Genomic DNA, 26,869 nt, shown 5'->3' on the forward strand with positions numbered 1-26,869 from the left:
AACTGATTTTAGAGTTTATATAGAGAGGGAAAAGATGCAGAACAGCCAGTGCAATATTGAAGAAGGATAAAGTTGGAAGACTGACACCACTCAACTTCAAGACTCACTGTAAAGCTACAGTAATCAAGACAGTCTAGTAGGTGGAAGTAGAGACACATGAGTCAGTGGAACAGAGTATAGAGTCCAGAAACAGACCATGTAAATGACAGATTTTGTCAAAAGTGCAAAAGAAAGACAATGGAACAAAGGTAGTCTTTTCAGTAAATAGGGTTTTAACAAGTAAACATTCCCATTAAAAAAAAAAAAAAAGAATCCTTACACCCTTCACAAAAATTCAGAAGGGATTATAGACCTGAATGCAAAGCAAAAAACCCACAAAACTCCTAGAGAAGAGAAAACTTAGTTGACCTTGGGTATGGTGATACCTTTTTAGATAAAATGCCAAAGGTGTGATCTATGAAAGAATTGATAAGCTGGACTTCATTAAAATTAAAAACTTGTGCTCTGCCAAGGTCACCCTAAAAAGAAAAAAAGATAAGCCAAAAGGTGGGAGGATATACCTATAAAAGACATATGTGATAAGGGATTCTTATTTAAAACATACAAAAAAAACCCCGATTAAAATTCAGCAATAAAAAGGAAAACTCCATAAAAGGGTAACAGTATTCATTGTTTTTGCACAACACCCAGTGCTCCATGCAAAACGTGCCCTCGCTATTACCCACCACCTGTTCCCCCAACCTCCCACCCCTGACCCAAAAGGGTAAAAAAAAAAAACAAAAACCCTCAATAGGTAGCTCACCAAAGAAAGTATGCACATGGCAAATAAGTAGATTGCCACACCTAATGCTTGTGAGAATATGAGTAACAGGAATTCTCGTTCATTGCTACTGAGAGTTCAAGACAGCATGTTCACTTGAAAGACCATTTGACAATTTCCTTACAAAACTAAACGTAGCCCTACTATATGATCCTGTAATAGTACTTTTTTGTGTCTACTCAAATGAACCAAAATCTTATGTTTACACAAAAACCCACATGTGAGTGTTTATGCCAGCTTTTTTCATAATTGCCAAAACTTGGGAACAACCAAAATGTTCCTCAGTAGGTAGATGCATGCATAAACTGGTACATCCAGCAAATGGAATATTATCCAGGGCAAAAAATGATCTATGAAGACATGGAAGACATAGAGGAAATGGAAACCCATGTAATTTGAAAAAAAGCCAATCTGAATAGGCTATATACTGTAGGAGTGCAAGTACATGATTTCTGGAAAAGGCAAAACTGTGGAAGCAGGAAAAAATTCAGTGGTTATCAGGGGTTGGAGGCAAGGAATAGGATGAACAGGAGGAGTGCGGAGAATTTTTAACATGGTGAAAGTACTCCTTATGGTACCGAAATGATGGATATACATTGTTGTATGTTTGTGCCAACTCATAAAACTTAAAAATACTGAGGGGATCCTAGTGTAAACTGGGGACTTGGGGTGGTAATGTGTGTGGGGTGTAGGCTCACCGATTGTAACAAATGTACCACTCTGCTGTAGAATTTGGATAGTGGGGGAAGCTGTGTGTATGTGGGTGTAGGGGACATGTGGGAAATACTGTACTTCCTGTTCAACTTTCCTGGGAAACTAAAACTGCTCTAAAAAAGACAAAGCCGGGGGCACCTGGGTGGCTCAGTGGGTTAAAGCCTCTGCCTTCGGCTCAGGTCATGATCTCAGGGTCCTGGGGTCGAGCCCCACATCAGGCTCTCTGCTCAGAAGGGAGCCTGCTTCCTCCTCTCTCTCTGCCTGCCTCTCTGCCTACTTGTGATCTCTGTCTGTCAAGTAAATAAATAATCTTAAAAAAAAAAAAAGAAAAAGCCTATGAAACTTGGAATGAAAAAGAGTCCATAGGAACTAAAATTCTGTTGAGGCCTGCAGTGTTTGTGGAAATCCATATTCTATACTCAGGTGATAAATAAGTTTTCTTGAAGTACAGTTTTATATTGACAACGATTATCTTCAAAATTATGGAGTAACTGCTGCTTTATTTTTCTCATTTTCATTGTTGCTATTAAGGCTCAACAAATATGGGTTCCTGCTTTTTAGGAGACTTCTGTTGTTTCTTTTAATTGGGTTTGGTGTATTTTCATCCATTAGCTTCTACATTCTGTGAGACTTTTTAATTTGGAAACTCATGTTCTTTATTATTGTAATTTTTTGGGAAATATTTGGTTCTTTCTCCTACTTTTTATGTTCTTTCCTTCTGGTTTTTCTTTTTTCTTTTTTACATGTTGGACTTTGTGTTCACTGTTTTTTTTCTCTATTTTCCACCCCTTTAAAGAACATCCTATTTTACGAATACTAACACTTTCTCACTTACCATGGTGAAGTCTTTTTTTAACTGCAGAGTTCCTCCAAAAGATCTTTTTTTTTTTTTTTTTTTTTTGCCTTTTTTTACCTTATATTTCATGTTAGTCTTGGCTTCAGTTAAATCTGGGTTTTCTGGTCATGTTTATGTATTGGACACTGATTGGATGGTGGGTTATGTAGGTGGAGCTGTTTGACTTTGACTTTGACATTAACTATATTTGGGACCTCTGACAACAGTATCCTTAGAGCTTCTGCCTGGGAGGAATATTGTTTGGCATTCTTTCAGGCTATGAGTTTAAGGGGCAGAGGGTTCTTAACAGTGTGTGTATGTTATGTGATCAGTGATATTGCTATAATCCCTGTGGTAGATGATAAAGATAAAAACTTTCAGCAATTACACACTGATTTCTTCTTTTAAAATCTATCATGCTAGTTGTTTTCTATTATTATTTCTATTATTCTATTATTATTTCTATTTCTATTATTCTATTATTATTTCTATTATTCTATTATTATTTCTATTATTGTATTTCTATTATGTTCGATTTTTCTCTTGGTTTGCCTGCCTTTGTATTAATTTCTCATTTTTTAGTGATTCTATCTTACCATTATTGATTTATTTTAAACTTAAAAATGTTTACCATATGCCTTGAGTGTAGAAAGTATATGCAGCCAGAGTCACCTTCAAATGGTAGTATACCATTCATGAGCCCCTGTAGTACACTACTGAAGGGGAGCCTGCAAAAGGGTATAAACACTCCTGTTGAGTATGTGACCTCCAGGGGTTTTATAATCTCGAGGTCACCTTCATTCACTATTTAGCAATGTGTTGAAATTCTCCATTTATTTCTTCTTACCTGCTTGCGTGGCATCTGCTGTCTTGTTCTTGTGCTGTTTGTAGGTGAGCGGATGATGGCATCCTCTTTGTCCTTGGTGGAGGCATGCGTTTTCTTAGATTTATGGCTACTGGGTCAGCTTGTGACCTCAGCTACGGTGGGTTCAAGAAAAAGTTATGCTTTTGTAGTTTACATGATTTTTCTTCAGGAAAGAACAGTACTTTTTCCAGCTTTCCCTCTCTTATACGAGAGTAGAAATAATGGTCAGTGTTACTGAGAAATGTAGGAATTTAGAATTTGGTAGGTTATTAAGTATGTATTTTTTGAACTTCCTGCAGAAGTAAAATTTTTATTGTAGAAATTATCAAAACCCCCACAAATAGTTGTAATAATCTATACAATAAATGACAAATTCATGGTACTCTTTCTGCCAAGATTGCTCAGCCTCTGTTTTCAGTATATATTTCATATATCCATCACTCAGAATGTTCTGTTTCCCATTGGCTCTAGTGACTTGTATCCTAAAGACTTCATACAGTTTGTGGGCTGCTGCCATCAACATGTGAGTGGCAGGAGTAGAGCATCAAGTAATTCTCTTTTCACCACCTAGACAGGAGGAAATACCTGTTCCTGTGGTCTCCTCTAACATGTACTTTGTGAGCACCCTTAAGGCTTTCCACGAATGTGTTAAATATCTTGGCTTTGAAAAGAGTCAGGAAAAGGGTTATTGCTGGCCATCTTTGGGATTTGAACATGTGTTAAAGAGAGTATTCTGTTGACCGATACAGATCTCACATACTGCTAAATGAGTCTGTACAGATGGTAGAAATACAAAGAAGACGGTTAGCATTTGTCTTACTTGAATATAACAAATGTCAATAATACTTATTTTAAAATTACATTGTCTAAGAAATATGTGATGTTAAGTAGTGTATCAGAATAGAAAATTTAAGCTGAGAGACCATTCTGGTCAATTTGGGACTATGTACATTGGGTGGTTCTATTTTCTTGTCCATTACTTTAACAATCCATTATAATTAGAACTTTGGGATATCTAGTACAGCAAAACAACCCTGGCAGTGGGTGCTGAATGTAATACTGATATTTGTGGCCTTGATGCAGTCTTTCTTACCTGGATATGTTTGTTCTAAAACATAAATCTATCAGATGTCTGAAACTTCTCTGATTGTATCCCACCTTTTTCCTAAACGTATGCCTCTCTCCAGATTTACTCAGTCTGTAGAATGAGATCAGAGATCATTTCCTTTGCAAGGCCTCTCTAATGCCTTCATATAGGATTCAGTATTTTATCTCCATGTCTACTTGTAGATATTCTAGTGTTGCATCTATCATAGTCTTTAGCAAAATATTTGTTACAGATCAGCTTCCTCTTTAAGTGTTGAGTCCTTGGGGTGCCTGGGTGGCTTAGTCAGTTAAGCAACTGCCCTCAGCTCAGGTATGATCTCAGGGTCCTGGGTTTGAGCTGAGCTGCTCATCAGCCTCCCTGCTTAGCAGAGGCTACTTCTCCTTCTGCTCCTCCCCACCACTTGTGATTTCTCTCTCTCTCTTTCTCAAATAAATAAAATCTTTAAAAAAGATTGGAAAAAAAAAAAAAAGATTTGGTTTCCTTGAGGATCTAATAGACCTCTCATTTATCTTTAAATGCTTCTCCTGAGTATAGAGCTTGGACATGACTGGCACCAGTATTGTTCAGCTGAATTGTTTTGATTATTTTCATAGTTTTGTTTAAAATGCTTGAAGAAAGTTGCTTGTACTTTACCAAATCTACGAGAGACCTTTCCATTTTCTTTTTTAAGATTTATTTATTTGAATGGGAGAGGGAGGGAGCACGTGCACAAGCAGGGAGAGGGCCACAGGGAGCAGATCTCAAGCTGACTCCCAGCTGAGTATGGAGCCCAATGGGGGGCTCCATTTCATGACCCTGAGATCATGACCTGAACAGAAACCAAGAAGCTAAACTGTCACCCAGGTGCCCCAGGCCTTTCTATTTTTGTCTAATAATGGCATACTGAACTGTTTTCATGTTCAGAATCAAAATATAAATTTATAAAACATGTATTATCATGTAAAATATTAAAATGACCAAAAGATGTGACTTGCAAATATCTTAGTATAAAAAATAGTATAGGGTTGGAGTTTGATGGATACATTTATTTGTCAGATAATATCCTGATATAAAAAAAATTTCAGCCATACTTGCAGGCATTTTAGAAACATGTTGGGAAGGGTAGCTTATAATCAAAAAATGTATTCTGTTTATGTTGCCCCTGAAACTATTTAGTTTCAAGTCAAAAACTTAAGTTTCAAGTTTAAAACTTAAGGTTGCAACTTGCCTACTTCCTGTATTTTTTGACATTTCAGGCATAGGGACAATTATTATGGAACTTGATGAATCATTAGTATCAGAGTTTGTGAGTTCTCTAGGCTTTTCCTTTTATATATTGATATGAAATAGAAGTTTTGCTTAAAAATATATTTAAACTTTTTTTTTTTTCTACCCAGTGTAGTGACTATGACTTGGAATTTGGAACTGAGTGTTTGCAGTTGGCTCTAAAATATGGTCACGTTAATGCCAGACTTGTGGAAGGATCACCTGACCTCTGGAAGGTAAGGAAGTTGGCATTTTACTTTGGATTTTGGCTGTGTTTATATGTAATTCCTAAGATACATTCTACAAGCATAAACAATTTCCAGGTGCTTAAGAAAATAACGAAGTATATAAAAATGCTTGGTTTCATACTGAACCAGTATTTTGAGGTATAAGGATATATATGTATGTGTACTTTAAAGGCTTTGAGAGTTTTACTGGGTTTCTTGAGAATCAAAGTATGTATCATTTCTATTTCTTGGTTTGCAGAGAGTATACTTTGAGATAATTTATTCAAACAGATTCCATTTTAGCTGATAAGATGGTTTTATTCATTTTTTTTTTTTTTTTTACTTTTCTCTCTCTATGTTTTTATATTCCATTTCCTTAAGTTCCATTGGATTGAGGATGCAATTCAGCTTTTCACAGTAGCAAGCTTTCCTTCCAGGCCCTGGGGAGGTGGTAACTCCAACTTAAGTGGGTTCAGGAAATATCTGCAGAGTCCTGACTTAGTGGGGTAGGTGACTGGACCCACTTGGTGGCCCCAGTAAGGTGTTAGAATCTTGAATGTAAGAAGGATTGACTCTTGATGACAAACTTTTTTGTTTTCGAGGGAATGAAGTGATTGTAGCACTATCCTACTAAAATGTCCAGTGGAGGCTGGAGTGTTTCATAGTGTGGCTTTCCTTTGTTCTGAAGGTAGAAATGTGTTGAACAGTATATTCTGAAATAGGGTAGGTTATTTTTATTTTTTGAAGTATTGCTGCTTTTGAAGTAAGGAGTGAAATCTTTATAATGCTTCCACCTAAATCTGATAAGTTAAGATTCATCCTAACTCTAAGATGATATGAGTCCAAAAACATATTTCCTCATTGACCTAAAAAGAAAACAGAAAGCCCTATAAGTTTATTAGGTATTCAATACAGTAACATGATGGGCCTTGCTGTATGCTAAGATTGTCTCATACATACTTAAAATGTTCTGAAATTACAAAATACTGGATGCCTGGATTATTGCCTGGTAGAGAAGATTCATGCGGTATTATTATTCTTTTAAGGGTAACCAAATGTCTTCATCCCAGCAGGCAAACATTTTATTCATTTTGTGTTTCCTTTTTTGTCTATGGCTCAGATGATAGTAAACATATTGTGAGGACTACAGTGTTTACCAATTAGGTGTTTTGTTACAGATCCTGACTTGCATCTCTGTACAACCCCTTCTGACTGTGTGCTAGACTTACTTAGCAGACAACAGGGGAGGGAAGTGGAAACTCTTAGACAAGTTTTATTGCTACTTACATGTTCATTTAATACTCCATGGCCTCATTTTTGATGTCTTAAGGGTGTGTGGTGATCTATTTCTGTGAGTGTTCAGAGCCTTTTTGAAATTTGTCAAGCCCCCTGAGATGTGCAGATGAGAGGAAAGTAACACATTGCTCTTGAAATTTTCCACTTGTTCCTCACAAATTTGTTTGAATTTTGTTTTGGATTTTTTTTTTTTTTTTTTAAATCTTCCTCTTTCACTGCTTTCTCCAACAGCACAGTATTACTTCTCACGTCTTGGTGCTCTGCTTCCCTTTCATGGGCACCAACTGTCTGTGCTCTAAGGCAAGGGATTGGCTTTCCCAGGGCGTCTCCTCCTCACTCTGGAAAGTCATTTCATCACGCTGTTGTGAGCTGAATAGTGTCCCTTTTGAGGGAATGTTCAAGTTCTAACTCTGGCACTTGGGATTGAGGCCTTATTTGAAACGTGTCTTTACAGATCTGATCGAGTTCAGTTGAGGTCATATTGACATGGAGTAGGCCCTGAATTCAACATGTAAGAAATGCAGGAGGAGGACAGAGAGAAAGGGAGAATGCCAGTGACGATAGAGGCAAGGGATATGGTGCTGCATCTAGAAGCAAGGGAAAGCCAAGCATGGTTGGCAAGCATGACAAAGTAGGAAGAGGCCAGGAAAGGTTCTTTTATATACAAAACCCTGCAGACCCCTGGCTTTGAGACTTCTAGTCTCTACTAGTGTGAGAGAACAAACCACCCAATTTGTGGTCCTTCATTACAGAAGTCCTAGGAAATTAATAAACATTCCCCACACTTAGGCCCCTGAGGGATCATCATTCTGGTTTCACTTTACAAACTGGGACAGGTGGGGTGGGGTGGGAGAAGCCTTATTCTTTACAATGTGTGCGTCATGGGATCTTGCATTCTAAAAGGGCATGTAATGCAATGGATTGGGGAAAAAGTATTTCAAATGGCAGATAGGAAGTCTTTTCTGATACATATTTGTTCTGACAATTGAGGTGAAATTATTTTGAGTGCAAGTACTGCAGTTTTAGGGTCCCTGTTTCCTCTTTCTGCCTCCTTTCTTCCCCCACCCCCTTTTTTTCTTCTTTCAGATACTGTCTTAGCTATTGGTACAGCTCTCTGAACCTTCTTCAGGACATTGTATGAATTGTCTTCGGTATAGGCTTCTCATTTAATTTTGTGGCCTTGGCGTTTTGTAGGATAGACTTATTCAGTTTCTGTTTAAACCAAAGCAATGGAATCTACACTAGAAAGTAGTGTTCAAATTCTATACTAATGCGAAAGTGCTACCATTTTTAAAAATTGAGATCTGAAAAAAGATTTAGTACAATGCGGCTAAAACCTGTACTGGATTCAGGTCGCTGAGCCAACTACCTGGCTCATGATGCATAAATCTTGAAATGGTAAAAAATGCATTTCGGGAGACATTTTACTACCATAACAAGTAAGGCAAGGGAGGATTCTGAAACACAAATCCACGATACCTTCCCTTACTCCTTAGAAGTCAGGGAGTTAGCCCACACAGTGGTGTGAAGAAGGATGAGAATGTCTCATGCCTGTCTCAAATACGACAATTTGAATTGCCACCAGAAATCCTGGGAGGGTTATTTTGTATTTTACATACTCTTTTGTAGAAGTAAATGCAAGAATTGCATCTCTTGCAATGGCTCTTTTGGTGCCTGGAGGAAACCTTAACTGCTTTAAATCACCGTGCAGGGTAGAGGACATCCCTTGCTCCCCATGACAAAGACTACCCAATCACAGAAAAGAACAGGACTGACTTCTGGGATAGGAATTGGCTCTCATACTTTCTCTGAGGGGTGGTGCCTTGCCTGACATTAGTGAACATACTGTTATTTGACAAAATTTCATCCAGTGGACATAAAAACTTCCATTCCTTTCATTTATAATTATACCATATTTTTGTCCCAATATGCTTACATACTTGCCCACTTTCTACACTATACAGAACTAATTGAACAAGCCTTTTATTTCTAAATGTTACAACTATCCTTAAGGCATAAAAGATTTATAATCAGGTATCGAAGAAATTAAACTGTTTTCATTGTCTGAAAATACTTGTTTAGGAGGAGTTTCTGAAGTGTTTGAGTCATCACATATTATTGAAATAACTGACTTTTCAGGAATCCTTTTGATGGGAACTTTTTTTTTTTTTTTAAGATCCAAGTGTCATGGCATCCTTGTTTAAAAACAAAAACAGGGATGCTTGGGTGGCTAAGTCGGTTAAATGTCTGCCCTCTGCTCAGGTCATGATCTCAGGGTCTTGGGATGGAGCCCTACATCAGGCTCCCTGCTTGGCTGGAAGTCTGCTTCTCCCTCTCCCTCTGCTTGCCATTTCTCCTGCTTGTGCTTGCTTGTGTGCATGTGCTCTCACTCTCTGACAAATAAATAAATAAAATTAAAAAATAAAAATTAAAAAAAAACAACAACCAAGTAGTCTCACTTCTTTTAAATCTCAAAAATACAGTGTGGTAACATTCTTTCTTTTTAGAGATTTTTCATCCAGTCTGGAGGAAAGAAGTATTTTCTAGACAGACCTAATGGATGAAATGGAAATAAATAAAATAGATACTGTCCCAAATACAAATCTGTATCTAATAAACATGCTCTATTTTTTTAAAAATTTAGGATTTTCTGACTTCTAATTATTGGAGCTACATATTCATTTGCTTACAAGTTAAAAGACAGGAAAGATGGGGACTAAGTGTTGTGCGGCTCATGTAATGTGCTGGCCAACTGAACGAGGCTCTGAAAAGTCTGAAGTTACTATATTGTCACCACAGAGTGACCCAGGTAGGTGGGATAGTGTCCTCTGGAACCCACCTTGAGGCAGCTGAGGGAGGCCTGGCCTCAGAGACAGAAAACTCGCTCTGGCCCCGAGTTCCAAGTTTCTCTTGTATTGAATATACTTTTCTTTTAGTTACACACTTGACTCAGACGAAATACTGCAGAGAAGCACAAAGAGACAAAAAGTGAGTTTAACTGGGAGACAGGCAGATGCGGACCCTGAGCCCTTTCTGTGGCTCCTGAGCCTGTACTGAGCAATGTGACTCTAAGTGAATCCGAGGATTGAGGGCTTTCTTCTGTCACTTTTTTTTTAAAGTAACTAATTTTCATAATGTATTGTGCAAGGTCCAAATAGAACTACAGATCATACTGACAGAAGGAAATCAACTTTAAAACTGATTTAATAACCTTTTGAAAATTAAAAAAATACGGAAAGGGCAACCCATATTACTGTAAAAGTTTGACAGAAAAAGTGGCAACTCCACAGTTCCGAATTGCAACATTTTCCAGTACTGTGCCCTTTGAAGTGCATTAACTGTTTCAATTAGGAAAAAATAAAGCTATTTTTAAATATTGTACTTTACCAGCTTGTGAGAAACATTTTGTACTTCATTTTTGTTACATCCGTGTTTGGTGAGAGGTGGAGTTGAAGTATTAAATAAGGCTCTATGTAGAAGATATTAGTAAACAATAAAAAGACTTTAATATATGTATAGTAGGTATCCACAGCCTACAAGAAAAAGTAGACAAAAGAAAATTTAGGATGATTTCCTGTTTATACAGTTAATGATTTAATAATAGTGGAGAAAGGATCTTTAGGTGGTGTAAGTATGTATCTTAAGTAAGATTGATTGCAATGCAAAACTGTTAAGTCTTGCAGCAATACTAGAAAAGGAAGTTTAGGATTTGAGACCAATTTTTCTTTAACTTAAAAAAATTCATCATTAAGATGTCTTTGGGGGGGCGCCTGGGTGGCTCAGTGGGTTAAAGCCTTTATCTTCGGCTCGGGTCATGATCTCAGAGTCCTGAGATTGAGCCCCGCATCAGGCTCTCTGCTCAGCAGGGAGCCTGCTCCCTTCCCTCTCTCTCTCTACCTGCCCCTCTCCCTACTTGTAATCTCTCTCTGTCAAATAAATAAATAAAATCTTAAAAAAAAAAAAAGATACCTTTGGAAAAAAAAGTAGAAGGAACTTTCACAGTTCCTCCATATTGTGATTTTGAATGCAGTTTTATTCCTCAGAGCAGAAGGAACACAAAATGAATAACGGTTATTAGGCCTCTTCCTATTTCAGTTCTGAGTTTACCTTATTCAGCAGAAAATTATTAAAGAAAAACACTATTTTCTTATTTGAATTACAAATATTGAAGCCTGATTTCAGTGATCTAGTTAACTTTCGGTTTTTGAGAAAACAGAAGAAAAACTTAACCTGATAGAATTTTTATAAGATAATTTTTCTACCAAAATATTTTTTCCACAGATCAAGGAATTTTGTTTATTCTTTTCATTGCCCTATCCTCAAAACTTAGAACAGGACCTAGAACAGAGTAGTTATTTGATAAATTTGGTTGAATGAATGAATGAGATCAGTATATTGTTTAATTGGGTGAAATACATAGCATGGACCTTTAAATGTCTGTTTTCTATTTTCTATCCAGATACTGGAATTACATTGTGGATCAGTAACTATAGTACCAGTTTTGGTTCGCATGTACTTGTTTTGCCAATAATATAACAAAGTCATATGTGACTTCAATATATTAACTGAAGGCTACAGCAATTTTCTACCTAACTATCTTGTTAAAATTTTTTAGAGTGCAGAGAGGGGAGAAGTAGAGGGAGAGGGAGAGAGAGAGAGAGATAGTCAGTCTCAAGCAGACACTGTGCTGAGGGCAGAGCCTGATGGGGGTTTGGGGGGGCGACTCGATGTCATGATTCTGATATGAGGACCTTAGCTGAAACCAAGAGTCAGACGCTTAACTGACTGAGCCACCCAGGTGCCCCAGTTTCCTATCTATGTTACATGTTAGCTGTTACTTGAATTGTGGACTATAGGGTAATGTTTTCCACCAGGGTTTATCGGCCAGGATAAAGGTATAGCAGGGGAATCTAGTTTGGGTAGAAGTGCCTTGAGCAACCTGAACCAAATAAAGTTTTTGTACGAGACTAGTTATGAGATAATCTGAAGGGAAAAGAGTACATGAATCATAGGCACAGAAATATACTCACTTGGTAAGTACTTTCCAAAGTGGGTTTTTAGACCGCTTACATCATAGTAGTGTAGTATCTTCTAGGTTTTCCAGTTCTGACCTAAGAACTAATACTGCATTGCCAAAAACCTGACATATTCTGTGCTTGAGCTCATGGAATATGTTCTGGGAAATCTCTGCCCTGGGACTATGGCAGGTTACAGTTAGAAGGAGGATGTATGATCTTCACGAAAGATAATGATGGCTCTTATGTACATGAAGTCACACTTTAGTCTCTGTCAGATCCACGTATTAATAAAAAACATGAAAGATGAACCTTATCTACATAAAGATACCTACCTCCTTCAATTCAGAATGAAGTCCCTCTTGATGTGAATTAATCTTTAAGGATTATCTCATTTCAACTAAAAATGCGATTTAGTGATTTTTGTTACACATACTTTTTCTTCCTTCCTTACCATATACACCTACTATTAAACAGTAATAACCAGTAGTGCTAGTTCTCTTATTTAAACACTACCACATTGTCTTTGAAATAATACTTATATTAATAAGATTTTGGTAACCACTGCCACATAATATCTCAATTTAAAGATCCAAAAACCAATATTCAGCAATTTGCAGAAATTGAATGTATTTTTCTGAACTTGCTAATGTTATAATTTAGAAATTGTCAGTACTATGTGTTTATAGTTTCTCCAAAATAATCGTTTCCTTTGGGGCATAATTTTATTGCTCTCACATTCCTTCCTGCTCTGTTAAGTCTAATGAGGTTTGTTTGTCCTTTAGGTGACCTACAAACGAGATCTGTATGCAGCTGAATCGATTATTAAGGGTATGTTTGGCCTTGTGACTGTCAGTTCCTGTGTTTCAAAAATGTAAGCCCGTTCAGAATTTCTCATGACATTTTAAATCCCAGAATTCTCAGAAGTATAAATGCCTGTAGGCCACAGAGGTCTGTGATTTGTTTTTTTGGAAAATAATTACATTTTATGTTTCCTGCTTGTGAAATATCACTTAGTTATATCATATTGGTTTTAATTTCTATAAAGGAAATACTTAATTTATGGAAAGTATGGGACATTGACACTATTAGAAATAAAAAATGATTTTAATAAATTTAAGATACTTATTTTTACTAAGAGGCCAGGTTGTCCCCTTTCCCCCTTCCCATAACACCACCCTATCAATACGTGATATAGCATCTTTCATATGAAAGTATTTTTTCCCACAAATACAGAAATAAAACTAGATGATATGTTAAATTCCTTTTCAATCTTGACAATGACTGTAGTTTTGTTTTGCAATTTGGATACTGCAAATGTAATAACCCCTTAATCCATCTCTAGGCCTCACAGCAACACAGAGGTAGTTAATGTAATAAACACAAGTATTTGTCGTTGTGCTTAACACTGTACGGGGAATATAATGATGATGCACAGGGGACATTGATTCTCTACCTTTGCAGCCTCCGTCTTTTCAGTCAGGGTTTCTGAACCCCAGTACCCTCAGTATGTTAGTCCAGGTAATTCTTCGTTGCAGAGACTGTTTCGTCCATTGTAGGTTATCGAGCAGTGTGCCTGGCCTGTATTCACCAGATGCCAGAAGCGCTCTTTCCTCCCTCCTTTCCTCTGTTCTCCCTGATGGGACATCAGAAATGTGTCCTGACAGAAACACTGTTAAAACTTGTGGTCCTGGCACAAATGATAACGTCAATCCTGAAGCAAGTGTGGGGGCTTCACAGTCTGATACTGACACCCTCAAAATAGATGAAGGATAGATCTGTGTGCTCAGGTTTTGACTGAGGTGAACTTTGCATTCAGACTTAGAAGTTGGAAAAAAAATGCTGAGTCTGAACTCTGAGTGCATCAATTTGTTAAATAGGTTTTCCCCCAGATTTTGAATAATCAATTGTCTTCATATTTTCAGAGCTGAAATCTTTATGCTGGTCATGACATTGTATATTTGTGGCCTATCCTCAAGGTTTCTGTCCTTCAAGAATATTGTATTGCAAACCATTAATGTACCATAATTTATACATCTGTGTATCTATGTATGTAAACAGATCATCTATAGCTATAAATCAAAATGTTGACATGTATTTACACATCAGCCAGGCATTGTATAAACATGACTGTGGAGAAGCTGGCTAAAACTATGATGTGGTTGGTTACGTTCTCAGAAGCAAATAGAAAATGTGTCTGGTTTACACATACAGTCAATACCTTTGTTACTTAAGTACAATGGACATGACCTACTTTGTGAGCTGTTGGTCAGTGCCCCTACTGAGAGTTATGCACATGATATTTGCCTGCAATTTATCAGAGCAGGCTTTTTATAACGTAAAAACCTACACTTTAAGTGCACTTAAAATGACTGTAGTTTTGGAAACTGTATACAGAGAGAAACTGTTTTTCTTCTGTAACATGTTTCAGTGTGCTGTTTTTAAGTATTTAAAAAGTGTTCTTTTATTCTTAGGGAAAGTAATCTGACTGAATATGAATGACTGATCAATCATCTCCAAAAATTTCTCATGCTCTAGGGTTTGCATATCTAATAACTTTCCAGGAGATTGTGCTGTTGCTCATATGCTTGGAGGGCCACTCCTCTGGGACCTTCCCACTCTCACTGTGGATCTCTGGATCAGCAGCATGGTGATGACCTGAGAATCTGAATGCAGTATGTTTGGTCCCACCATATAAAGTCAGAATATGCATATTCTGATATGCATATTATCAGTTATCAGAGTTAGAGCAAAAACTCTGGCTGAGTAGTTTGCACGATAAATTTTGGAAACATTCCTCTAGGCTGCTCTTCAGTCTTTCACAGATCATTTCTTTTTAGATAATATTTTTATTGCATTTAGAGCTCTAACTGATTTATCAGCTCCAAATGCTTGTTTGCTTACCTGGGATTGCTACCTCCCTCTGTGATTTGCACTAATGCTATCTCAGATGGGAGAATCAACACTAGGCATATAGACAAATGAACACCCTTGGATTTTTTAAAAATAAAATTGCAAAATAAAATATATATAGTAGATTGGCTGAGCTAGGTATTCACCACTTTGCCTGTTCCTATTAAATGTTCAAAGTATTTTTTTTTTAAATATTTTATTTATTTGACAGAGAGAAATCACAACTAGGCAGAGAGGCAGGCAGAGAGAGAGGAGGAAGCAGGCTCCCCGCGGAGCAGAGAGCCCGATGTGGGGCTCGATCCCAGGACCCTGAGATCATGACCTGAGCTGAAGGCAGAGGCTTTAACCCACTGAGCCACCCAGGCACCCCTGTTCAAAGTATTTTTCTAGGCACTACTACAACACAGGATTTATTGGGTACTTACTTTGTGTCAGACATTGAAGCATGTTATATGTATCAGCTCATGCTTCTTCAAGTACTTAAGGATGTAGGTCATGTCACTGTGTCCATGATATCATGGATATCATCCATATGATAGGATAATCGGGGGTTCTAAGCAATTACTGCTTTATGAGGGATAGAAAATACATTCTTAATTCCAAGTTTCTGTCTTTGGTAGTTTATCTCTTTTTATAGCTATTACTTCTTTTTTTCCTTAAGCAGAGATTTTTCAGATTGCCTTCTCTGAAATCTTTGAACTATGTATGTTTTGAAATTTGGAATATTTATATTTTCAGAAGTTAATGCAGTACATAACATGTTAAGTCACATCAATAGTTGGATTAAGGACCGTGCAACATAAGAAAACTATAATGCATGAACAAACGTTATGCCTCTAAAGTTCAGGTCTGATTCTACCACCAAATTTATATGTGAAAATAATTATTAAATTTTCTGTTTAAAGACAGTTCTTGGATTTTAGCATTGCTCATAACTCAGTATAATCCTCTTTTAGACTGATTCAGTGATGGTGAGAGGATATCTTGTTTTTTCTTTTTCTTTTGTTTTTTTGTAGTGTTTAACACTAGGTTTAATTGAATGTAGTATATTGTAGGGTACAGCTACATTTTTTTCCCTTAGACTCGAAAAAAATTTAAATTATGGGGATAGGTGGCTCTTTTGTCCCGTCACACCACTTGACCTGCTCCTAAGAGATGCAAATTGTGACCCATTGTATCTGTCCCTATTATTATATATCTATTTTTCCTCAAAGATGATATAAATTAGGTGTAAATACTTTTGTCAAAGTTCAAAACCAGAATTTGGAGCACATGGCTTTCATGCCAGCTGTTTTAAATAGGTTACCATCATCTTTTTACTAATGTAACAGATGTAATACTACTCCCATTTTGAAGCTGGGTAAACTGTGGTTTAGATGCATTATTTTTCTCTTGGTCATACAGTAAGAGCAAGATGCACAATTTAGGCCCAGGTCTGTTTTATCTTTAACCCTGACCTCACTCTAGGGCACGGCCGCTTGGCACCTCTGAGTCATAAGCTACTCAAGCTGGCTGCTGTGCTGTACTAGATTGGTTAGTGCTGTTTTGGTCAGTACAGCCAATGGCTTGCAGAATTCAGCCTACCCAGCTCTGATTCTGTTGCCTTACAACTCTCTGTACAGCTGGCCCGATGCCGAGTGAGCATACAGTTGTGACTGGACGTATTTTCTTACACTGCTTTGCTAAACACATGGTATAATCTTCTAGAGAATGTGAGAAAAACATAATACTGACATAGCAGATTTCTAGACATGCCTGAAGATCAGTAAAAATTAAAACTCAAAATCAGGGGCGCCTGGGTGGCTCAGTGGGTTAAAGCCTCTGCCTTCGGCTCAGGTCATGATCTCAGGGTCCTGGGATCGAGCCCCACATCGGGTTCTCTGCTCCGCAGGGAGCCTGCTTCCTTTCCTCTCTCTCTGCCTGCCTCTCTGCCTAGTTGTGATTTCTCTCTGTCAAATAAATAAAATATTAAAAAAAAAACAAAACCTCAAAATCATAGTTTCAGAATGACTGGTTTGTTGAGTTTTCTTCTTTGTTAATTTTGGTAGTTGCAGGCTTATGTGGCCATAGCAGTCTTCCTTTTCCAGGATGAAGCTTTTTTTAATCCGGTGATCTGAGTGGTTAGTATTCTGTAAGTGGTCCTTCCTGAGCTGCTTTTCACTTGAATGCCAATTATTTGTGGGTCAACAAATTACATTCTCATGAAAGTATTTTCTCCTTTAGATATTTTAAGGCTCTACAAAGCATTTCCTTGATAAATGTCATGTCTTGCAGGTGCATTTTGTTCTCCCAAATTTAGTTGTCACTGGAACAGCATGTATGTTTTGATGAATCTTAACATTTGTTTAAGTCCATATCTTTTGTTCGGTATGGGAATTTTGATATAACTAACTTTAGGCAGGCTTTTGACTAAAATCTCCAAATTGTGGTATCCAGCGAGTGTCAAAATCTGTCTTCTATTTTTGTGTTTGTAGATAAGTCTTATTTTGAAGCTTAATTTATTTTAGTATATTTATATGGATTTCCATCTATAGTGAAGTACTTGATAATAGGAAATGTGTATATAAGGTAGTCTTATATTCATACAGTTGTCTGTATTGGAAAAGGTACAGTTAATCATAAATTTACTATGAGGTAAGACAAAGCATTGGTTTTTTTTTTAAAGTTTTTATTTAAATTCCATTTAACTTACTGCGTAGTATTAGTTTCAGGTGTACAATATAGTGATTCAACATTTCCATATCATCTGGTGCTCATCACAAGTGTGCTGCTTAATTCCCATCACCTATTTCACCCATTCCTCTATCTCCCTCCCCTCTGGTAACCACAGTTCTCTGTAATTAAAAGTCTGTTTCTTGGTTTGTCCGCCTTTTTCTGCCTTTGTTTATTTGTTTTGGTTCTTAAATTCCACATATGAGTGAAATCATATGGTATTTGTCTTTGTCTTATTTCAATAGTATTATACTCTCTAGCTCTATCCATGCTCTGAAAATGCCAAGTATTCATTCTTTTTATGGCTGAATAACATTCTATTGTATATATACCACATCTCTATGTATTCATCAATGGATGGACACTGGGGCTTTTCCCATAGTTTGGCTATTGTAGATAATGCTACTGTAAACATAGGTGTGCATATATCTTTTGGGGTTAATGTTTTTGGACTCTTTGTGTAAATACCCAGTAGTAACATTGCTGAATCATAGGGTAGTTCAATTTTTAACTTTTGAAGAATCTCCATAACTGTTCTCCAGAGTGGCTGCACCAGTTTGCATTCCCACCAACAGGGCAAGGGGGGATGGTCTCTTTTTTCCATATCCTTGCTGACACTTGTTTCTTGTGTTCTTGATGTTAGCCATTCTGACAGATATGAGGTAATAACTTATTGTGACTTTGATTTGCATTTCCCTCATGATGAGTGATATTGAGCACTTTTTCATGTGTCTGTTGTGTGGCCATCTAGATGTCTTCCTTGGAGAACTGTATGTTCATAACTTTTGCCCATTTTTTAATTGGATTATATATTTTGTGGGTGTTTAATAATTCCTTAATATATTTTGCCTACTAACTCTTGATCAGATATGTCATTTGCAAATACCTTCTTCCATTCCATAGATTGATTTTTAGTTTGGTAGATTGTTTTCTTCGCTGTGTAGAAGTTTTTTTATCTCGATGAAGTCCCAGTAGTTTATTTTTGCTTTTGTTTCCCTCCCCTCAGGAGAATATGCCCAGAAAAATGTTTCGACAGCCAATGTCAGAGGTTAGTGCCTGTGTCCTATTCTAGGATTTTTATGGTTTCGGATCTCACATTTATGTCTGTGATCCATGTTGAACTTATTTTTGTGTACGGTGTAAGAAAGTGGTCGTTTCATTTTTTTGCATGTTGCTGTCCAGTTTTCCCAACATGATTTTTTGAAGAGACTGTCTTTTCCTCATTGGATAAGTCTTTTCTACTTTGCCGAAGATTAGTTGACCATGTACTCGTGGGTTTATTTCTAGGTGTTCTGTTCTGTTGATCTGTGTGTCTCTTTTTTGTGCCACTGCCATACTACTTTGATGACTACAACTTTGTCATACAACCTAAGGTTTGGAATTGTGATCTTTGCTTTTCTTTTTCAAGATTGCTTTGGCTATTTGGGGGTCTTTTGTGGTTCCATACACGTTTTAGGATTGTTGGTTCCAGCTCTGTAAAAATTGCTGTTGGTATTCTGATTGGGATTGCATTAAATATGTAGATGTGTATGATGTAGACATTTAAATAGTATTTGCTCTTCCAACCCATTAATGTGGAATGTCATTCCACTTGTTTGTGTCATCTTGAATTTCTTTTATCAGTGTTTTTTACAGAGTACAGGTTGTTGACCTCTTTGGTTAGGTTTATTCCTAGGTGTCTTAATATTTTGGGTGGAATTACAAATTGGATTTTTAAAAAAATTTTCTCTTTCTGCTGCTTCATTATTGGTGTATAGAAATGCAGCAGAGTTTTGTACATGGATTTTGTATCCTGCAACTTTACAGAATTCATTTATTAGTTCTAGCAGTTTTTTGGTGGTTTGGGGTTTTCCTATATATAGTACTATGTCATCTGCAAATTGTGAATGTTTTACTTCTTCCTTACCAATTTGGATTCCTTTTATTTCTTTTTGTTGTCTGATTTTTGTGGTTAGGACTTTCGGTACTATGTTGAATAAAAACAGTGCAGGTGGACATCCTTGTCTTCTTCCCCATGTTAGGGGAAAAGCTCAGTTTTTTATCATTAAGGATGATATTGGCTGTGGATTTTTCATAAATGGCTTTATTATGTTGAGTTATGTTTCCTCCAAACATTTTTTTAGGGTTTTTTTTTATCATAAGTGATGTTGTAGTTTGTCAAATGCTTTTTCTGAATCTTTTGAAACGATCCTAAGGTTCTTATTCTTTCTTCTACTGATGTGATGTATCACACTGATTTGTGAATATTTAACCACCTTTGCAACACAGTAATAAATACCACTTAATCATGGTGAATTATATTTTTAATGTATTGCTGGATTCTTTGCTAGCATTTTGTTGAGGATTTTTGTTTCTATGTTCATCAAGGATATTGGCCTATAGTTCTTTTTTTAGTGGTTTATCTGTATTGGTATCAAGATAATGCTGGCCTCATAGAATTGAATTAGGATCTTTTCTATTTGAATAGTTTGAGAAGAATAGGTATTAAATCTTCTCTAAATATTTAGTAGAATTTGCCTGTGAATCCATCCGGTCCTGGACTTCTGTTTTTTGGGAGTTTTTTTTCAATATTGACTGAATTTCCTTGCTGGTTTTCAGTCTGTTCAAATTTTCTGTCTTCTTCTTTTCAGTTCTGGTAGTTTTATGTTTCTAAGAATTTATCCATTTCTTTCTGGTTGTCCAATTTGTTGGCATATCGATTTTCCTAATCTGTTATAATTGTTCATATTTCTGTGGTGTTAGTTTTCTGCTCATTTGTGATATTATTTGAGTATTTTTTTTCTAGATAAGCCTGGCTAGAGTATTATTGATTGATTTTGTTGAAGAAATATCTCTTGGTTTTATTGATCTTTTTTTGTTGTTTGTTTTTTTTTTTTTTTTAGTTTCTACAGCATTAATTTTTGCTCTGAACTTTATTATTTCCTTTCTTCTGCTGGTTTTAGATTTTGTTTTTTCTTCTTTTCCTAGCTTCTCTAGGTGGAAAGTTAAGCTTTTTGAGATTGTTCTTGCTTCTTGAGGTGGGCCTGTATTGCCATATACTTCTCTCTTAGAACTGCTTCTGCTGCATCCCCAAGGTTTTGGAGCATTGTGTTTTCATTTTCGTTCGTTGCCATATACTTTTTAATTTCTTCTTTTATTTCCTGATTGAACCATTCATTGCTTAGTAGCATACTATTTAACCTCCATGTATTAGTAGCTTTTCCACATTATTTTCTTGTGGTTAACTTCTAGTTTCCTAGTGTTGTAGTCAGAAAATATGAATGGTTTGACTTCAAGCTTCTTGAATTTGTTGAGACTTGTTTTGTGGCCCAATATGTGATCTATTCTGGACAATGTTCCAGGAGCACTTGAATGTGTATTCTCCTGTTTCAGGATGCAGTGTTCTGAATATATCTTTTAGATCCATCTTTTCCATTGGGTCATTCAAAGCCATTGTTTCCTTGTTGATTTTCTGTTTGAATGATTAATGGGGTGTTAAAGTCCCGTACTATTACTGAATTATTGACTAGTTCCTTTATGTTTGTTTTTAACTCTTATTATTTGGGTTCTCCTAGGTTGGGTGCCTGAATATTTACAACTGTGTTGTCCTCTTGTTGGGTTATCTCCTTTATTATTAGATGGTGTCCTTCTGTCTCTTGTTAAAGTCTTTGTTTTAAAGTCTAGTCTGTCTGATACAGTGTTGTTACTCTGGCTTTCTTTTGACATCCATTTGCATGATCGTTCTCCATCCCTCACTTTCAATCTGCAGGTATCTTTAGATCTAAAATGAGTCTCTTGTAGGCAGCATATACATGGGTCTTGTTTTTTTAATCCATTCTGTTACTCTGTCTTTTGATTGGAGCATTTAGTCCATTTACATTCAAAGTAATTATTGATAGACATGTATTCATTTCTGATTACTTGTGTTATATGGTTGTTCCTGAAGATTTTCTCTGATCCTTTCTTGCTTTCTTTCATGTTATGTTGATTTTCTTTAACAATCTATTTGGATTTCTTTCTCTTGATATATGGTTACCATTAAATTTGTATATAACCTCTCCTGCATATAGCAGTCTATGTTAAGTTGATGGTTGCTTAAGTTTGAACCCATTCTTTAATCCTTTCCTCCTGTTTTAAGTACATGTTGTCATGTTTTCCACTCTTTTATTTTGTGAGTTTCTTGCCTGAGGTTTTTTTCTTTTTACAGAAATACTCATTTTTACTGTTTTGTGTTTCGTACCTTCATACTGTCACTTCTGGTCTCTCCTTCTCCTTCAAGGAGTTCCCTTTAATATTTGTTATAGGACTGGTATAGTGCTCATGAACTCATTTAGTTGTGGTTTTTCTGGGAAACTCTTTATTTCTTTTTCTATTCTGAATGATAGCCTTGCTGTATAGAGTGTTCTTGGGTGCATATTTTTCACATTCAGCACTTTGACTCTATCATGCCACTCCCTCTGGCTTGGGATGTTTCTGCTGAAAAATTCCCTGGTAACCTTATGGCTTTTCCCTTCTATGTTACTGTTTTTTGTCTTGCTGCTTTAAAATTTTTTCTTTATCTTTGTATTTTGCCAATTTAGTTGCATTATGTCTTGCTGTGGATCTGCTGTTGATTTTGTTGGGGTTATCTGTACGTCCTGCATCTGGATATCTACTACCTTCCCCAGATGAAGTTTTCAGCTATTTCTTCAAATATTTTTTTTTTTGCACCCATTCTCTTTTTCTTCTTAGACTCTTGTAATATGGATATTACTACGTTTAATGGAGTCACTGTGTTCCCCAAGTCTATTCTCATGTTACATAGTTCTTTTCACTCTATTTTTTCAGCTTGATTAGTTTCCATTACGCGGTCTTCTAGTTCATTAATTTGTTCCTTTCATGTATTGAGTCCTTTATCTCTGCTACGTTATTCCTTATCTCTTTGTTAAGGGTCTCACTTATGTTTTCCACTCTTTTTCTCAAGTCTAGTGAGAATCCATATGAACCTTGCTTTAAATACTCAGTCCAGTGTGTGACATACCTATTTCACTTAGATTCTGGCTATGGCCTTATCTTATTTCATTTGGGATAAATTTTTCTGTCTTCTCATTTTGTCTAAGTCTCTATGCCTATTTCTTTGTTTTAGGAAAATCAGCTATAACTCCTGTTCTTGAGGATAATGGTGTTAGGAAGAAGAGGTCCTGTGCAGTGTTTCCTGTTCCCCACAGCCTGGTGTTTCTTCGAGTGTCTCCAATGTGTGCTATGTGTACTCAGCTGTTTTGTCCTGTCTGCTTTATCCTTCAGGCCAGTTGTCTGCAGAGGCTCTACGTCTGCTGTGGGCAGGGTTTTGTTCTGGAACTGTGGCTTTTTCTAAGTAGGTGTGCTCTGGTCTGCTTGTGATGAGAACTGTTGTCACCAGTACTGGAACCTTGCAAGGCTCTGCAAAGTTCCCGAGGGATTAGGCTGGCCTTCAGGGGGCAGGGCCCATGTGCTGGGATTGAGGCAAGTGAGACTGGGAAGGGTAGTTATACTGGAGCCCAGGGGGCTTGGTGTAAGCAAGTGAGGTATAGGTGCTGTGCTAGTTTCTGTAGGTGGCCCTGTGGTTATGCTGAGGTATGGGAGAGGGAGATGGTGCCTGCCAGTTCCTTTGTTCCTGGAGGGGTCTGTCACTGAACACTGCCTCTCTGGGAAGTGCTTTGACATGAGCACCTTACTTCTCCACTGTGTGCCCCAGGTTCTCTTCAGATTGCTATTTCTAAGCTGTCTGTCCATGGATTGTTGGTTTTGCCTTCTCCCTAAGAGCAGCTCAGTGCTCTCAGGGCTCTATCCCAGCCGCATTGGCTGACCTTTAAAACTCCAGTCTTTAAGCTCTACTGGTTGCCAGAAGTCATGAAATTGGTCTCCTCTTGCTTTCCAAACCAATTGCTATGGAGATTCAAAACAGCATTTTACTACTACTTTTCCTGAAGTAAAGAGTTGGTTCTGGTCATTGTTCTTTATTATTTAACCCTTATAGGCTTCTGTAAGTGAAATTTAAAGCAAACTTTTCTAGAGAGTAGTGTGATTAATAATCTCAACAAGACACTGAAATTACAGGATAAGTTTATAAATAGCTAGTTAACAAAGAGGTATTATACTTTGGACACACAGCTGGTTGAGCCCCTCCACCTCCCAACCTCTTCTGCTTGCTCAGACATACCCAAACCATTAAAGTACTAACAGATGCCAGCAGTAACATATTTTATCTAGATTTACATATGGCTTACAGTCCCAACCAAAACTTAATTTAACATGCTGACAGATCCTATCTTGGCAAAAGGAGCAGTATTTTAAAATTTTCATAGTACTCCCATGGAATTTTAAAATAAGAGATTGCATTTATTTTCTACCATCATCCTTCAACTAATCTTTTAATATATTTAATTTTGTGGCTAAAAGCTGTTTAAAAAATTGTTTTATTCTTTCTGGATTATAACTGTACAAACCCAAGAAAGCTTGTGCTATAAAAAAAGCCTCATGATGCCTCTTGTCATAGGATGGTTTATGTAAACATGGGAAAATAGTGAAAACAGAAAATACTTTTTCAGTGACCTTAGTTAATAGTAGTTAAAAATAGTTAATATTCACATAAAAATGTTTCCCATTTGCTAAATTAATAGACTTTGATTTCTCAAATACAACATCTGTTGATTCAGAAACTTAGAATATTTTCTGAAAATAGTTTTTTTCAACACCACTGATAAAACAATTCATTTATTATTAAGCATTTTTGAACAGGTAAATTATGAATCCCCATATGGCTGCCTTTGTTTGTTTGTAGGCAAGCATTTGAATCATTTTATGCTTATACATTGAAAGTAGCTGAATATACTTGTAAATTGGCTCTGACTGAAAGAAATAAAATAAAATCACATGTGAATAAAATAGATTCAGTGTTAATGAGAACTGGGAAGACTCATGAGAACTAGGAAGACTCATTGTGATATTATGTGTTTTATGCATATGAAGAAACTAATGCCTTATTATTTTTGTGATTCATATTTATACTTAATATGGTAGTTTAAGTGCAATATATTTTTAATCTTCTTAAATTGAAAGAATGAGAAACTTTAAATCAGGTTTTCTCCATCTGTAATTGGACAGTGTTCTACATCTGTGGTATGTCTTCATCAGGTTTTTCTTGTTAAATATCCAGTGATGGCACCATTTATGTCATTAACCATGCTTTTTGAACAATGCAGTGTGACAGCTAAGATTTACGTAGAAACTATAATTTTTGATGTATCTGGCTTTTGACTGTGATTCTTCATTTTCCACATTTTCACATTAATACCATAACTTCTTTGTACATAAGTTTTTGTTCTTCACTGTCTTGAAAGTAATACTGTGAGTGTATCTTACGTGAATCTGTAAGAACATTTGCGTCAAGCTTTAATTAGTTAGAACAGGAAGGTTGCAATATAATTTAATAGCAGTTTGGTTTCCTTGGAATCTTACTGTAAAAAAATGTAAATTAGAAGTTAAGTATTTGGGTGAAGATTAGAGAAAGTAGAGTGCACTTTAGTTTTATAATTTCTTTTATTTGTCACTAGTGGGATGTTAATTAAAACATAGGGAAGTTAATTTGTCATATTCAAAAACTTCTAAGGTCACAGTGAGTTACTAGGCAACGAGCTAAATAAGACTTGATAAGACAAAAGCCAGCCAATTATACTTGACTCTAATGTAGGTAGAATTTAAATCAACAAAAACTCCAAACAAGACGTTTATGCTTAAAGAACAATACACTTTGTAAATATACTGGTGAGTCATTAGACATTAAAAATTGTATTTCCTTTACATTTCTCTTAACTCAGAATATATACTTTGGAAAACAATATATATATATTGTATCATTTACTTGGAAAATAGTGATATGTTACATGTAAAAACATGGTCAAGAGACAAGATGTCCCATTAATGCTCCTTACTTGTAAGGTAGGAAACTTAATCCTGATTTCAGTGACTCATTGAAAAATGTGGTAAAGATCTAATCGAACAAATCTTGAAAAAAAAAATCTCCCTGTGTATCATTACCATTGCCCTTGATTTGAAACATGTATAATCAACAGTAGAGATAACTTCTCTGAAGACCATTTTAACCTTTTAAAAGTAGGTATGTGCGGTGTCTTTTGCAAGTCTCTCTGTATCATCCCTGTTGTCCACTTGTCCTGTAGACATGGCTTGTTGGCTTTTTTTCCTTTATTGGCCATATGCTCCCTCCCTCTCTATTCTAAAAGTTTCCTCTTTTAAGATGTTTAGGGAAACCTGAGGCCTTTTCCTATCTTTTAAAATGAGACATGGACCCCAGGGCTCAACAGTTGTGATTCTGTTTAATACTATTTTATAATCCTTGCTGTGAGAGAGAAAATATACTCAGATTGGCTGTTGACTGAAGGAATTAAATAGGTGAATGGCAGATGACTGTCATTTTGAATGGTTTAGGACTGGAAACATCTTTTGGATGTGAATAATGTTGGATTTTATACAGTTGTTTATTTATCTAAGAATACTAAAATTTTGGCTTAAGAGGTCAGTGTAGTGAATAATGAGCCTTGATGAAGTATGGTGTTAGATCTAAGAAAACAATGCTGACCTGGATTTTTTGGCCACTTGGTGGTGGTGGAACTAACTGGTATTTAGATTTGCCGCTGCTCAGTGATGTTTGAAACCTTCTTGTAAAACACACCATCCAGACCACTCTTGAGCTGTTACTGATTATTATTATTTTTTAATAGATTTTATTTATTAGAGGGCTGTGGAGCAGAGAGGAGGGAGAGGGACAAGCAGACTCTGCACTGAGTGCAGAGCTTGACATGGTGCTTGATCCCAGGACCCTGAGATCATGACCTGAGTGGAAACTCATGACTGAGCCATCCAGGTGTGCTGAGTCCTTACTGATTATTCATTGTAGGCATATTTCTAGATATTCCTTGGTCCTCTTAGTGTGTCTCTGAGTCTTTCATGTGGTACAGAGAAGGGCACATGTGTTAGAAAACTTTAATATTACTGTTTTTCTGAAATTCAATGGGAAGACTCCAAATTTGCATGTATTTTCTAATAGTTGGAGGAGACCCATATAGTTCATGTATACTAACAGGTCCAGTGTTCAAGGACAATAA

General features: G+C 36.5%; 1 protein-coding gene across 4 annotated transcripts in view; it reads left to right on the forward strand.

Moving 5' to 3' along the window:
- The window catches only part of CRPPA (CDP-L-ribitol pyrophosphorylase A), a 318,329-nt gene that overhangs the window by 85,842 nt on the left and 205,618 nt on the right, over positions 1–26,869 (forward strand). For 3 of the 4 annotated variants that reach the window (XM_046021494.1, XM_046021496.1, XM_046021497.1), the window contains exons 4-6: positions 5,719–5,823; positions 12,911–12,956; positions 18,757–18,798. In XM_046021494.1, coding sequence (XP_045877450.1) covers positions 5,719–5,823; positions 12,911–12,956; positions 18,757–18,798 — 193 coding nt within the window. The remainder of the gene's footprint in view (positions 1–5,718; positions 5,824–12,910; positions 12,957–18,756; positions 18,799–26,869) is intronic. The other variant, XM_046021495.1, reaches the window with a different exon arrangement.

The sequence above is a fragment of the Meles meles genome, chromosome 10, assembly GCF_922984935.1.
Source record: "Meles meles chromosome 10, mMelMel3.1 paternal haplotype, whole genome shotgun sequence".
Taxonomy (NCBI): Eukaryota; Metazoa; Chordata; class Mammalia; order Carnivora; family Mustelidae; genus Meles; species Meles meles.